The following is a 15,150-nucleotide window of genomic DNA, read 5'->3' on the forward strand; positions in this document are numbered from 1 at the left end:
TGATCTTCAATCTTCACTAATGGTGATTTTCCCCTTTTGGGTTGAGGAAGAAGATGGGTCACAAATTGCAGATGGAGATGCGAAGGGGAGGCACAAATGGAGCATGAAGCAGCTGCCAAGAACCTTCGGAAAGGCTGGGCATCTTCTCTTTGGTTCCAATTTCTTCCTTATTTCTTCAATTTTGTGAACCCTAAGTTCTCCACCATGGAGGGCTTTTCCTATTTGTTGAGATTAGTTGTAAAACATGGAATTCTTATGTATTTTNTGATGTTAATGATATATGCTTTTCCATTTCAATGTTAGTATTTGATTTCTATGCTTAATGCTTGTTGTGGCTTGATCACCCATGGCTTGAATTGTAGTTCTTGATGTATTGGAAAATATGACTTGAACTTAGAACTGAAATTGAACACCTAATTGATGGAATTGAGTTGTTTGTAAATGCATGAGAATGAAGTGGATGAACTCTAGTCTTGACAAATTGTAAATACACTATGTTAAATTCCCTGCACACCAACTGTTTTATAAAATACCAAAAAGAGTTTCTTGTGTTTTTTTGTGCACTTTGATGTCTAATTGAGTTATAAAAGGAAGAGTTGCCATGTGTTGCACAAGTCCCTTGGGAGAGAACGATATTTATCACTTGCTACACTGCGACCGATGCACTTGTCGTTGGTTTTGCAGCTAACAGTGGTGTGGTGAAGAAGGAATTGAAGAAAGTTTGAGATGTAAAGATATATGAGGAACTGTGGTGAATGTGCAAGAAAGGATTTGTGAAAGTTCGAGAAATAAAGAAATAGTTGGAACTGTGGTGAAGATGGAAGAAATAGATGTTGAAAAGATGAAAATAACTTCTTTAGAGAAATTTGTTTTTATGTTGGAAAAGTGGTTGAAGGAGTTAATTGGGATTGTGTTTGTTATCTGTGTTTTTAATGTAATTGTAATATCAATGTTGATGAAACTTGGTTGATTTGTTGTAAGAAGTTGATATAATGTAATTGGGTATTTGTAATATTCATGTGTTTTAATTAAAAAGTTTACTCATCCCTGTTTGACAAAATATATAAATGTTGCATTATGAACCCAAAAAAAGGGCTATCCAGAATTGCATTTAATCATTACATCAAATATAAAACAATGTCTACAAAATTAAATTCCAAACATTGTCTACTAATTAAACATCAGTTGATTGTTGAGTAGGAATCAGATTTCTTGGTAGAGATAGTGTTACTTCAGTTTGTTGTGGTGTAGATATTGTTGATTTAATGTGTTGTATTTGAGTTCGTTGTGGGCAAGATTTTTTGTTGTGTCCAATTTGCTTGCAGACACCACATATTTTTCTGGTCCCACACTTTCTTAATTTAGTTTCATTTGTCTCCATCTCTGATGCCTCTACTAGTCTGCGCTTTTTCTTAGGCCTTCCTAGTATTGTTCTTTTCTTTGGGAGTAATACATATGGAAATGATGTAATTTCCCACACATGTTGACCATTAATAGGATAAATGATTGAGTTGTAGGTCTATTCATATGTTGACTTCCTAAATCAATGGCCAATGTATTCTTCTAATTTAAATTCAAAAATTTCATTACAGTAAGGACGTGATAAAAGGAATTCCACTAATGCTCCATTTTCTACACGTGTAGTCCATTTTGTCAACATTCAACAAATTGTTCCCTAAATTGGATATGTACCTTACTTCAAGTTATTTATCTGTTGACCACCTGTCATGTATACAAAACCATAACACAGTATCATAATTTAACTACGTTCACCAATTAAATAACGCCACGTCAAAATCTAAATACATCATCATAATTTAAATCTTAATTCCACATAATAAAAACATTCACATCAATATGTTTATTGTGAAACAATAAGCAACTCTTGATGTCGTTTGTGACCACTTAACAGAAAAGACTTAATTTTTATTAATTGACAAAATTTAAGATCCAATTATGATTGTTTTGAAACTAGAAGACCAAATGAAAATTCCTAAATAAATAAGAGGACCATTATAGAGTTTACACGTTCAATTTTCTATTAACCTTGTTTTTCTTACCTTCTCACGCATATATATTATTCATAATGGTTTTTTCATGTCATTTTATCATCACTTATTCTCATTTGACAATATCTACAGTGACGCTTGTAACATTTTGTCTTTGTAAAAATCAACCTTATCATGAATGTTGAAGTTAAAATAATCTTTTCGGATAAAAATGGCTTCCCTGTGGGTCTAAACCATCCGTTAGTCACCTCTAACTATAGTTGTCGAAGAATTTGATTTTCGCCTTTACATTTCTTAAATAATGACATATTGGATATTAATTTTCATTAAAGTAGACAATAATATCTTAATTAAATCATGTTATTTGTTTTTATTTTTTTTAGGAAAATGTCAAATTGATTTTTTTTAATAAGTATCAATTTGTTCTTATTTTAAAAAATTTATTCAATTAAGTCTTTTTTAGTTAATTCTGTACTTTAATTTGTTATTTTTTAATTTTACTTATTTTTTTTAATTAAAATGTGTCACGTATTAAATTAACGTCGTGTCAAGTGACACTGTGGTCTAAGGCGTCATTGTCGTAATCTAAATTTAGTATTTTGTCTTAATTTAATTTATTTTTTTTAAATAAGCAATTTTGTATTTTTTTCAAATTAAAAAAAAATTAAAAAAATTGCATAAATGTTATGAAAATATTTATATTAAAATTGATATTTTATTAAATATTTTTAATAAAATTAAATTTATAATATAGAATAATATAAAAAAAATTAACTCGTACGTGAAACTGAATAGAACTAGATGAGTGAGTCCGGATCTCTCTCTTAAAATGAGAGATATGAAGATATTAGATTAGAAAATTAGTGTTCCAAAATTCACCCGATATAAGTAATTCCTTGGATAATCCTATATGAAACACGTCAAACATGTTTCTTAAATTCTATTAAAGGCGTCTAATTGTCGATCACTTTGGGGTAATATGTTGAGTTCATGGAAAGAGTAGTCCCACTGAATTTCAACACTTGTCAAAGTTTGCTTCTGAACTTGATCGAAAACAATCGATTTCGAAAAACCATGCAATTTCATGTATTTCATGAATAATTTTTAAAATATAAGAGTTCATTGTTTTAAAGGACAAATATATTTTTATACTTAAACTTTAATTTAAAATTGGAATTAATTTTTTTCAAAATTTGAAAAGGTTTAATTTCTTAATTTAAAAATAAACGGATTTAATCCTTAAGATGAAAAACTTTAAAATTTTGCTGAGATGTGCAATGGTATTTCACCATAATGTATTAAGTTGGGACATATCCTTATGTAAACTTCATTATTAAATTCAAAATTATAAAAAATGGTGTGATAGGTTGTCCAAACTTATCAACAAGATAAAGCTCGAACGAAAAAAAAAAATTCTCCCGGGAGAACATCTCTCTATTAAATTTTTGTGAGGTACTTTCCATAAATACTTTTTTTTATTAGTAAAAGGCTAATTCCCATATGCTGCCTTATTGAGCATCTCATTTATATCAAGAGATGAGTGTCATTGGCAAATAATCAAACCCAACCACACATTACAAGAAACTTATCAAATGTGAAATATGCAGACTGTGTTCGACAAATAAAGTAGAAGACAAGACATGATTAGGTTACAAATCTGGCAAATGAGTGTGGATTCCTGTATGGGCGTGGCACCTTCTTGAAAATAGCTCGCACAAGCTCAACATAAAATGGAAATTGCATCAGTGCATAGATAGTGATCGGAAACCAAGTGGCAACATAAACAGGGAGGAGTATCATATTGTACTTTTCATTGAGCACAAAGAAATGTGCAGCCCAAAAGGAAACGAGCATTGAAGCAACGGATGCAAAAAGAGAACCTAAGCCAAAGATAAGCTTCAAGGGCAAGCTGAGGCGGAAATGTTGAACCTGTTTTGGAGAAGTGAGTATGGCGAGGAACATAACCAGTGCGGTGATGGAGAAGCCAAGTCCTATAAGGGAAGCAGTGGCAAATACATCAAAAGCAGGTTGGCCACCTAAGATAGGTTTTCCGTCGTCGGTGCCACCAGGGACGGTGGTCGATGTTGCGAAGGAGATGCCGGCGATTAAAGCTGCCACAACTGAGCCAGAATTGGATAAGTCCTTCAGGGCCTCTGAGCAATCTTTCACTTTCTTCAAGTGTTCCAGCTCATAGATTTCCCATGCAGTTTTACCATCTTTGTTACGTCTGTAAATGAATTCTTTCGGCACTAGACCAGTGATGTACTGCTCCATGCATGATGCAATTATTGTCTATATGGTGAAAGATATCGAAAGATATAATTTATAAATACATACATATATACTTACATACCTGATACCACTTGATATCCCATATCATTTGCATGGTAGTACCAACTCTTTCGTTGCTTGATGTACCTGCTGCTAAGTGTAGCACTGTGTTCCCTTTGTCATCCGTTTCTAAAATTAAGCTATCAAAATTTTCCTTTTTCAAACTCTTTTGTAACATCTCAACAACATTTACTTGCTTATTCTTCACTGCCACAAGCAATACATTTTCTCTTTTACTGCTAGTTTCATATATGACACTTGGAACTTTAGAGTGAAGTCCATCCACAATTTCTGTAATGCNGTTTCTTGCTGCTGTCAAATATGCAGCCATCTTTTCCTCTTTTTTTGCTGTAGATTCCAATTCTTGATTGAGAACTGACAAAGATACACTAAACCGTTTAGGATTTGTTATATATAAAACAGATAAAAGTGCGTGTCCATATTATTATGTTTGTTAATTTCGTTTTCTACAGTTATTTGAAAGGTTTGACAGCAGACAGTTAAAAGTGCGTATCTATATTACTATGTTGTAAAGTGGAAAATTTGGTGTTTATTTGAAAGGTTTCACAGTAGACAGAGAAAGAGAAATTAAGGAAAGAAAAGAAACTTTAACAAAAGAGAGGAAGCTTTTAATCACTGTCTTCGAGTGCCTTTTCTATTTTATCACCGTGCTGTGCACTTTGGCAATCACAAGGTAATAATAAAATAAGTAAATAAATCTATTCATTTCTAACATTTAAATCTATTCAATTTTAACATTTTTCATTCTTTTATGGACAACAAAAATAGAGACAACATAGTCTTTAAGGTAAAGTGGTTGGTGGGGGTCTTCTTTATTGTATTATCTTCTCGTGAAATGGGCAGTGTAAGGTTTGCACGGGAAGGAATTAAGGAAATTGACATTAAAGAAGATAATTTACTAATGCATACACAATCTACTTTATTTTATTTAGATAACTTACTACACACGATCACTACTTTATTTGAAATATATTGGAAATAGACATTAGAGACAAAAAAATATTCACAGAATGTTCTCTTTATAAGAAGAGGTGTCTGAAAGAAAGTACAACTCACTTCGAGCAAAGTACTGAAAAAACATGTATACTCTGGCAAGTTGACTTTAACCAATGGTTGCTTCACACACAAGACAAAGAAGACACAAGAATCAAGACCAAGAGCTCAGTCTAACAGATACCTTTTGAAAAAACCTTTAAATAGAAGATCGTTCAAAGGAAGAATCAAGAGGATAGCTTATAACGTAAATATCAATTCTACAGAAAAATGTTTAGAAGAGAAGCATAGAGAAACTCAAGCAAAATGATATATCTAAGAAGAGAAAAAGAAAAGTCAAGCAATACTATCGAGCATCATCATTGTAATATTTGCTTACTATTGTAACAAGAGAGAAAAAAGAAAAGAGAAAAACACCCAACGAGTCTATAGACTCTATTGCATCGAACGCATATCCTCTCAGCAAAAGTAATAGTCTAAACGACTTGTAAGCAATTGTTGATTGCAATTCTGAAGAGAATTAAAACACTTGTTATGAAACTTTGAGGAGTTAAGGAAATCTAGACAGTGTATTAGAGGATTCCAAGATTGTCTAGTACCAAAAGTGGTGTGAATACTCAACTAGTCTAGGTTAACGAAAATTATTCACTAACTAGGGTACCAAAAGCAGTGAAAAATACTGCACAACCAAGAATGAGTGAAAATCAACTAGGTAGCATATCAGGGGATACCAAGAGTGCCTAAGGATACTATGAGTGGTGAAAATACTCAGTTGTAATCTTGTTGAAGATTATAGTGGAACCCTTTGTGGATAGAGGAGACTGGACGTAGTTCACTTGGAGTGAATCAACACAAAAATACTTGTGAATTTATTGTTTAATTATGTTTAAACGTTTCTCTTATTAAATTTATTGTTGCATTTTAGTTTTAAATACAAAAATTTCCATACTAAACGATTTTTCATTAAAAAGAAAGCTTTTACAAAAACTAAAGTGAATATGCTATGTAGCATAAAGAAAAGAATACATTGATTAATATCATTTATAAAGTTGAGCGTTTAACAACTACTCTAAAAATCTTGTCCTCAACAAAAGTTCTATATAAAGAGGGTTGCGAAGAAAAATTTCTATTAATATTATCCTTCTAGTGTTTTTCAAGTACTTCAAAGATGAGAGATTATATTTAAGGTTCAGTAGAGGAGGGAAAAGGGGAATGTGTTGGTGATTGTTAGGGGAAGAAAATTTGGAGTCAAGTGTAAGTTGAAAAAAGGTCTCGACCTTATTGGTGTTTTGTAGACGCCGTACCTGGTCGGCAGAAATAGGTGACGGGTGTAGTTCTAAATCCCCTTTAGTTCGATCATTTTACCATTCCAAGTGAATCTCATATTAGTGCCATTGCAATCCATGATATAAGGGCTAACCATGGAAAGCCAATAGACTCCTAAAACCATATCAATGCCTGATAGGTCAAGTGGATATAGATCTATAGGAAAATATTGGTTGTCTAGAGTGAGATTAACATTAATGCAGAAGGAAGAGTGAGGTAAAAATGCACCATTACCAACCATTACATGTAAAGGGCTTGGTGTAGGTTGAGTAGTTAAGTGAAGAAATTTGGCCACTCTATGTTGGATGAAATTATGGGTTGCCCCACTATCAACCAATATTTGGACTACATAGCCCTTGATAGATCATGTAATCCAAAGTGTCCTTGGGGTCCATTGACTAGAGAAGGCGTGGAGACTAATGAGTCTGACCTTTTATTGTGCTTCCTCTGTTGGTTGAGAATCTTCTGGTGGTATGTCATCGTCAAGCTCCTTTAAGGCCTAAGTGGTGAGGAGTAAGAATTGTGCCTTACAACAGTGTCCCCTTATGTAACGTTCATTGCAATTAAAGCAATATTTCTCTTTCTTCATGTTTGCATCGCTACTTCTGTGAGGCGTTTAATCAGAAGTTTAGTTGAGGGTGTTGGGAGAAGTGGAGGGATAAGATTGGGTGTAGTAGATGTATCAATAGTTATAGGTGATGGTGGAGTGATTGTACAACCAAATCGGTTGAAAGGTGGTGGTGAGGTGTGATATTTTTTATCATGAAGCTTGGTTAAGGCAATGACACGAGGAAGGCGTAGTCGTTTTTGGGCTGTAACTTCTCGTTGAAGATGGGGTTTAAGACCTGAGAGAAAGCAACTTAGGTAAAAGGTAGGAGGGTAATATGAAATGCAATTGGCTAAGATCTCAAATTCGGAGAGATAATCTTGAAGATTGTTGGTTTGGTTGAGTTTACAGAGACAAGTTATCGGATCGTGGAATTTGGATGGAGCAAACCTGAGCTCTAGAGCATGGAGAAAGGTGTCCTAGGATGAGAGTAAGCCATTGTTGAACATCCATTAGAACCATGTAGAGCATAACCTTCAAGTTAGAAAGAAGAGATCTAAATTCGTTGATCAGTGAGTGTTTGGTGATAATTAAAAAATTGGTTAACCTTAAAGGTCCAACGCATCAGACCCACTAAAGGTCGGGGGGGGGTGTTAGGTGGGTGAGGTGTAGAGTGTTGGTGTTGGGGTTGGTGTTGGGTGATGAGTATGAGTACATATTTATGCCCATAATTTAGGTTTTATTTCAAAACTTTAGTGAAATAACTGTGTTTAAATGATTGATTTCAAGAGGATTTGTGATAATTGAAGTTATTGGATTTGAGAAATAAATAGGCGTAAAAAGTGATTTTTAGTGCATAAATTATTCTTGGATGTTATCGTTTATTGATGAAGCTGAAGTCAACATTTGAATGATTAAAAGGATTAAATTTAAATGTTCAATATACAAAATAGGCCCTCATTAGATGCTAAACTCTGGTCAAAGCTGATCCAACCTGGTCAACTAAGGGCTCCTATGCAATTTTGAAAAGAAAGAAAGGGCTAAAGTGTAATTAGAGGAAATTTTTGGACTTCTATGCAATTTCGAATAAAATAAAAAGGGTTGAATGTAATTTTAGGCAAATTTAAATCTATTAGATATTTTAAAAGATAATTTGGGGAAAATATATCTTAAGATATTTTATTTTATATTGTTAGATAATTACCTTATTTAACTATATAAATAAATATCAAAAGATAATATTTGTTAAATCTTTTTGAATCTAGAAAAGGTATTCTCAAATATTTTTAGATTTCCACAATAATCAAATATATGTTGAAGAGATTGAATAATTTAGAAGATAATTGGGAGATATTATATTATCATATAAGAGATTTTATCAACAAAAAATATCTTCCAAATATTTTTATAATTATCCAAATCTATTAATTATTTGGAATATATAAGATAAAAGATTTTATCAATAGAATATTCAGAATCCAAGCCCAATCAAGCCCTATATAAAGAGACCTAAGCAGAAATCATAATTCATTCATTCACTCAGACTCCTCTATTGAAAACAATTATTCATCACTCCTCTCATTTTATTTTACCATGTATTTCACTCCATTCATGGAGGGCTAAGTTTCTAGGGCTAATTTACTATAATTTCATTATGGATTTTGAGGTTCAGTTGAATTAATGTATTTGTTTCTTTTGATTATTGATTTGAATTATCCTTTTTCTATGTCTTTCATCTCTATATCACATTAAAAGTAATGATTTTTGCATCATAAGGTGTTTGAAACTACATGGTTATTGATCATATGAGTTCAAGGGTTTCTAGGTTTGATTGAGAATGTACTTTGATTGAATTTAAGAGTTTTCATATGATAAAACGAGTTTTTGCTACTAATTGAAAATGTACTTTGGTGGTAAGAATTTCAGCTATAATTAATGGAGAATTTACTTTGATTAATTAACTTTTAATTTGGTTAGGACTTTTAAGAATAGACATGATTGAACACAATATGCCCTCAAGTTAATTAAGAATGTACTTTAATTAATTTGAAACCCGAACAGTAATCAATTGAACAATAATATGTGGATAACCGATGATGAATCTATCTTGGAAAAACAGTCGAATTGGCCTATTTCATTACAATTGTTTCTAAGTTTCCTATTTGTTCTTCAATTTAACTCAAACATTTTTCAAACATTAATTTCATTAGCATAACTTTTCATTTTTATGTAAGCATTGCATAATATTTAGTAACCTTTTCAAGGTTCCATAAGAGTCAAGTATTAAAAATCAATTCAGTATTTGTTGGGAAACAACTCAAGGTTACTTTAACTCTATCTATTTTGTTAATTACTAATTTGGCAATACCGAAGTTGTCTTTTAAAGTAGTATTAATTTGATAGTTTCAATAACATTTTATCAAATTTGGTGTCGTTTCCAGAAAATATGGCTAATATTTTTAAGGTTTAATAGGTTCGGAGGTCCCTATATTTGGGGGTTTGTTTCAATTGGGTGCTCCAATTTTGAAAGTGATCAATTAGGTCTCTAATTTTGTCAATTTGAATCAATAAAAGTCTTTCCGTTTAATGCAGTTAACGCCGTGAAGTTTTTGAACATGTGGCACATTGACGCTTCCAGGTGGCACCGTTTCAAGTGCATAGATGGATTATAAAAGGGTGAAATCTTTTTTAATTTAGGGATTTCACCTTCAAATACACCCTTTTAATTTAGGGATTTCACCTTCAAATACACCCTTTTAATTTAGGGATTTCACCCTTTTATAATCCACCTATGCACTTGAAATGATGCCACCTGGAAGCGTCAGCGTGCTACATGTTTAAAAACTTCACGGCGTTAACTGCATTTAACAGAAAGGTTTTTATTGATTCAAATTGACAAAATTAGCGACCTAATTAATCACTTCAAAAATTGGAGGACCCAATTGAAACAAACCTCCAAATATAGGGACCTCCGAACCTATTAAACCTATTTTTAATATCTTAATTCTTATTTTTATTTTTGTTTCTAATTATTTTTTTCTCTTAACGTATATACATTTAATTTAGTTTGAATTTTTTTTGTAATTTTTACTTATTTTTATTGCTAGCAAAATCATTATTATTGTTTTAATTAAGAATGAGATTTGTTATTGTTTAAATTTATCATCTTTATTGAAAAATTATGTTAAATAGAATGCATACTAAAAGGCATTTGAAAAAAAAAAAGTGTGAAATATGAAGTTAATATACCGAAGAGATTATTGCTTACTTTGCAACTCTTGCTGAGTAATGAAGTGTTGCACCAACTGCGTATCTCCTCTGTCAAATTCAATGACTGGTTGACTCCCACTGAATCCCATGTACCACTCACTAGGTGTTTGCATAAAAATGTTCAAGAGCTGAACACCCCATTTGTGCTTCTGCTTTATCTTCTTTGCTGCTTTCAAGTTTTCAAAGTTAAGTTCATGCATTTTCTTCAATATAAATAAAATACTCACAATATTCATTAAGTGTATATGATCTTAAAAGACATTTTTAAGAGAGGAGAAAAATGATTAAATGTTAATTAGAAAGAAAGAACTACATACTTTGCGCAATGATACTCAATATTCCAGAAAGGCTAAGGCCTTTAAATGCAACTCGAACAACACTCTTTACAAACCGTCCAACAATTTTGTTTTCCTCGAAAACCTGTGATTTTTTGGCTTCATTTTCTGACTCTATCACCACTGAAATAATTATACAACTCATCTCAGGACTGAATGTCATATCAAAAAATTAAAAGCTACTATAAAAATAATTACCATTTTAATATAATTTTCTTAATTTTTAATTTTAAATATTTAAAGTAATTAAACATATATATTAGTTTTCAATAATTATTACATAGTTATATTGGAAAATAATTAACTTTAATATAAATTTAACTACAAAAATTATTTATATTTTACTTTTTAAATTTAAAATTTTAGTAGTTACTTTAAAATTAATTATATATTAATATTAATTGTGACTATTATTAGCGATCACACATAGACGGTAAATTCATTTTCGAAGAAAAATGAATTTTTTATAACAAAATATATTATAAAGAGTAGAGCTAAAACGATTTGAATTCATTAAAAGAATAATCCTTACTGCTTTTTTTTTCTCCAATAATAGATTCCGTATATAATGCTATTCCATTTATGCATTATGAAACAGTAATTTATAATTTCTTCAAAAATAAATCACTATCTCTTCTAAAAGAAACTGACATCAAATTAATTTTTCATTTAATTAATATGAAATTAGAACTTAATCTCACTTCTTACATCAATAATATATGTTAGTTTTTTAACCAATGTAAAATATCTAAATGAACAAAATAAGTTTCACTTACAGTACAGTGACGCCATTAAATTTTTAAAATTTAATTATTTTTCTTTATTCAAGATTATTTACGGAAATTGTAGTTTTGTTGCTAACTAAATATATATATATATATATATATATATATATATATATATATATATATATATATATAAACCGATATATCGACTTTTACAATTATTTAAAACATGTTTGAATTAATTTGGAAAACCCTTATTGCATATTATATAATTAACCAAATTAAAAAAAAAAAAATCATGATAATATGGTAAAGTAGTTTATTAGAATGTGGAATGCATAATAAATGTTTATTTATATAACTAAAATTTATAACTAATATGCAACTTTGAATATATAAACTATAGTATGTTTATAATTCAATACAAATTCTACACTATGACCGTTCGATCAACAATTAATCACTATCCGAATGGTTGATAAGACTACTGATAGATTGAATTATAAATAGAGTTAATATTAAAAATAATTATATTAATCTTAAATTGCATTATCATTGTTTAGACCGTAATTAGATTAATACAAATCAAAATCTCATTTCAAAATTTATAAACACAAGTTTAGTATTTAGTTAGTTGGTTACCAAAGTGCTTTTTACATATGACACCCCAGTTTGACCAAACGGTAACGAGAACGAATCAAATTTAAAATCTTGACTTAAACTGGGAGATAAGAGACTATTTGAAGAAAGGAGACTTAACTTTGACCCATAAACCAAAATACAAATAGATAAATGTTTTTTAACATATATATACTTTATATTGTGATCCAAGGTTATTTAATTGGTGTTTTATTTTTTAAAATATTTAATTTAATGTTAAAAATAAAGGTAATGAAATGAAAAACATAACAGATTGAGAAAACTCCTAAAACTGTTTTAATAGAAGAATAACTCCTAAAAATGTTCAAGATCAATATTTTATTCTATATAATTTTCAAAGGAAGGTAACAAATAAATAATCATAATAATAAAAGAGGGAATATTAAAAGCCACAAGGAAAGAGTTGTGGTATGTGAGATGGACATTGAAGTTTACCTCTTAATCGGAACTCATGTTTTTCAATTTTCTCTGTGTAGGATTTTATTTGTTTCCCAGCATCTAGAGGTTCTGCAATCATACCTTTTGACATGAAAAATATAATTGGAAATGGGTTAGGAATTTGACATAAGTACAATAATATAAAATTTTTGTCAATCAGTTTTTGTTTTTTATTAAACAAAATTTTATACACATTGCATTTTCAAGGTTAGGTTTTTTAGTTAAACAAACTCCTTAATAAGTGCAGCAGTGATTAGGTTTAGAAGAGGTGAGAAGTTAGAAATGATAGTAATAGGAACAATGGCATAACACACAACAATGACAGAGAATGGAAGGAATGACCTATTTCTTTACACTTCTTGCATATATGTGAAAGATTTTCAGAAGATGGAGAAGGGTGCAAGAAAATTTTATATTAAGAAAATTAAATTTACATTTTCTTCTCTCTCCTTTGCTCTTCTGCATGCCAGCAGACCCGTCTCTTTCTCTCTCTTATGCTTCTATTCATTCTCTCTATAGGATTTTAGTTCTCTTCCGGTTACCCTCTTTTCCCCTTCAACCTTCTTCTCAATGTCCAACAACAATGAAAACATCACTATGATTGATCTCACTTTTGGTTCTTTCTCATTCCTTTCTCAATTTCCTTTCTCTTTCTTTGTTTTTCTCAATTTTCTTTTTCACTTCAAATTTGTTGACCTCATCCTATGCAGGTATAATGCTTCTTTTTTAACCCAGTGGCCGCCCAGAGGACGAAGACAATGACTTCTATATCCAGAGCAAGGAAAATGTGTTGAATGTGGTGAAGGAAATCACTATTTACGATATCGAATCATCCCATCGTATTACAAAATAAATTTCCCTGAGCATTTGAAAAGCCATCGTTCTCATGATATTTGTTAGTATTTTGAGGTTGTGAAAGAAATAGTTGATGGGATAGAGAAAAATGTAGAGATAGTGGAATGTGGAAGTACTAGTTGGAAGAAATGTTGTAGTTGTCTTAGTTGTAGTAGATGTTGGCTTAGTTGTGCTAGATGTTGTCTTGCATCAAATGGTAGAGTACATGGATATTTATAGACCCATAGATTATATTAGAATATGCTAGCCACAACTTATGCGGAATGTTTTAAAATTTTACCTATGTAAAATGTTCTTGATTTTTTCTTCCTATCTTAGGTTTTTCTACAATATTCTAGAAATTTTATTACATTTTAGTAAATTCTATCTTAGGATTTTCTATATTCTTCTAGAATTTGCATTACACATTAATACTCCTCCATAATGCATATTCAGTAATTCCAAGCATAATGCATAGTAGTTCAAATCTTGGTTATGGTAATGCCTTCGCAAAAATATCTACAATTTAGTACTCGAGTCAAATTTCTTTAGTTGTTTCTTCATTTCAAATGAAGTGATATTTAATGGTTATGTGTTTTGTTCTTTGATGATGGACTGGATTTTTTGCTATTGCTATTGTTGATTTGTTGTCGCAATAGATAATAGTCGGTCCATCTTGTGATTCACCTAGAGATGGCAAAAAAATCCGCTGATACGGGTATATGCGGGTAAAATCCGCTGATACGGGTATATGCGGGTAAAATCCGCAGCAGGTAATTACTACGCATGGATATTTATTACCAGCGTGTATTTTAATACTCGCTTCTAAACAGGTCGGGTGCGGGTATTAAACTATCCGTCCCGCGGATACTCGCTACCCGCAAAAAATAATAAAAAATATTAATTTTTATTTTTTAAAATTAAATTTAGTTAAAAATAAAATTAATTTATATTTTATTAGGTTAAATTTAATTAAAATTAAATTTTAATTTATATTTAATTTACTTTATATTATATTATATATATTTTTTGTAATTTTATTTAAAAAATATATAAAATAATTTTTTTTTTAATTTTTTGTGGATATCTGCGGGTATCCGCAAGTTTTAAAATACCTACAGGTGTTTTCTAGGTGAATACTAGTGCAGGTAGCGGACGGGTATTTGTTAGTATTTTCTTGGCCTATAAATAAAGGTCTTCACTCATGTATATTTTCAGCCAGAGTTTAATAATGAAATGTTATCCAAATTGAGTGTCATTCAGAGCTCTCCTATACTAGTTCTCTCTTCTAGATAACTATAGGCTTCCTTCATTAGGAGTTAGCTTCACCTTTCCCTAGGAAACTCTCTCTAGCCGAACCAAATACCATATAACCTTCACTAAATCCAAGCTTTTGCAGCCTTACTAATCCATGGAGTCACTAGAGGTGTCAATTTAACCCATGGCCCCAGGGCCAGCCCCAATCCACTATTGAAAAAACCCTATTTTAAGAAGCCCCTTAAGTAGGGGGCCAGAAAAAGCCCCAACCCCCAAAACCCCCTCTCAAGTGGGTTAGGGTCAGGGTTAAAGTGGGTTTAGCCCCACTCCAAAACTTTAATTAAATTTTAGGCTTAGTCCAAAACTTCAAATTAAATTTTAGAACTAATATAATTTATATATAT

General features: G+C 30.9%; 1 protein-coding gene across 1 annotated transcript in view; it reads right to left on the reverse strand.

The window, feature by feature from the left end:
• Positions 1–3,517: 3,517 nt before the first annotated feature.
• The window catches only part of LOC106775535, a 14,940-nt gene continuing 3,307 nt past the window's right edge, over positions 3,518–15,150 (reverse strand). The window contains exons 4-8 of the mRNA XM_014662679.2: positions 12,653–12,736; positions 10,815–10,955; positions 10,496–10,663; positions 4,363–4,715; positions 3,518–4,274 (exon numbers count right to left, since the gene is read on the reverse strand). Coding sequence (XP_014518165.1) covers positions 3,654–4,274; positions 4,363–4,715; positions 10,496–10,663; positions 10,815–10,955; positions 12,653–12,736 — 1,367 coding nt within the window. The 3' untranslated portion in view covers positions 3,518–3,653. The remainder of the gene's footprint in view (positions 4,275–4,362; positions 4,716–10,495; positions 10,664–10,814; positions 10,956–12,652; positions 12,737–15,150) is intronic.

The sequence above is a fragment of the Vigna radiata genome, chromosome 10 (assembly GCF_000741045.1).
Source record: "Vigna radiata var. radiata cultivar VC1973A chromosome 10, Vradiata_ver6, whole genome shotgun sequence".
In the NCBI taxonomy this organism is placed as follows: domain Eukaryota; kingdom Viridiplantae; phylum Streptophyta; class Magnoliopsida; order Fabales; family Fabaceae; genus Vigna; species Vigna radiata.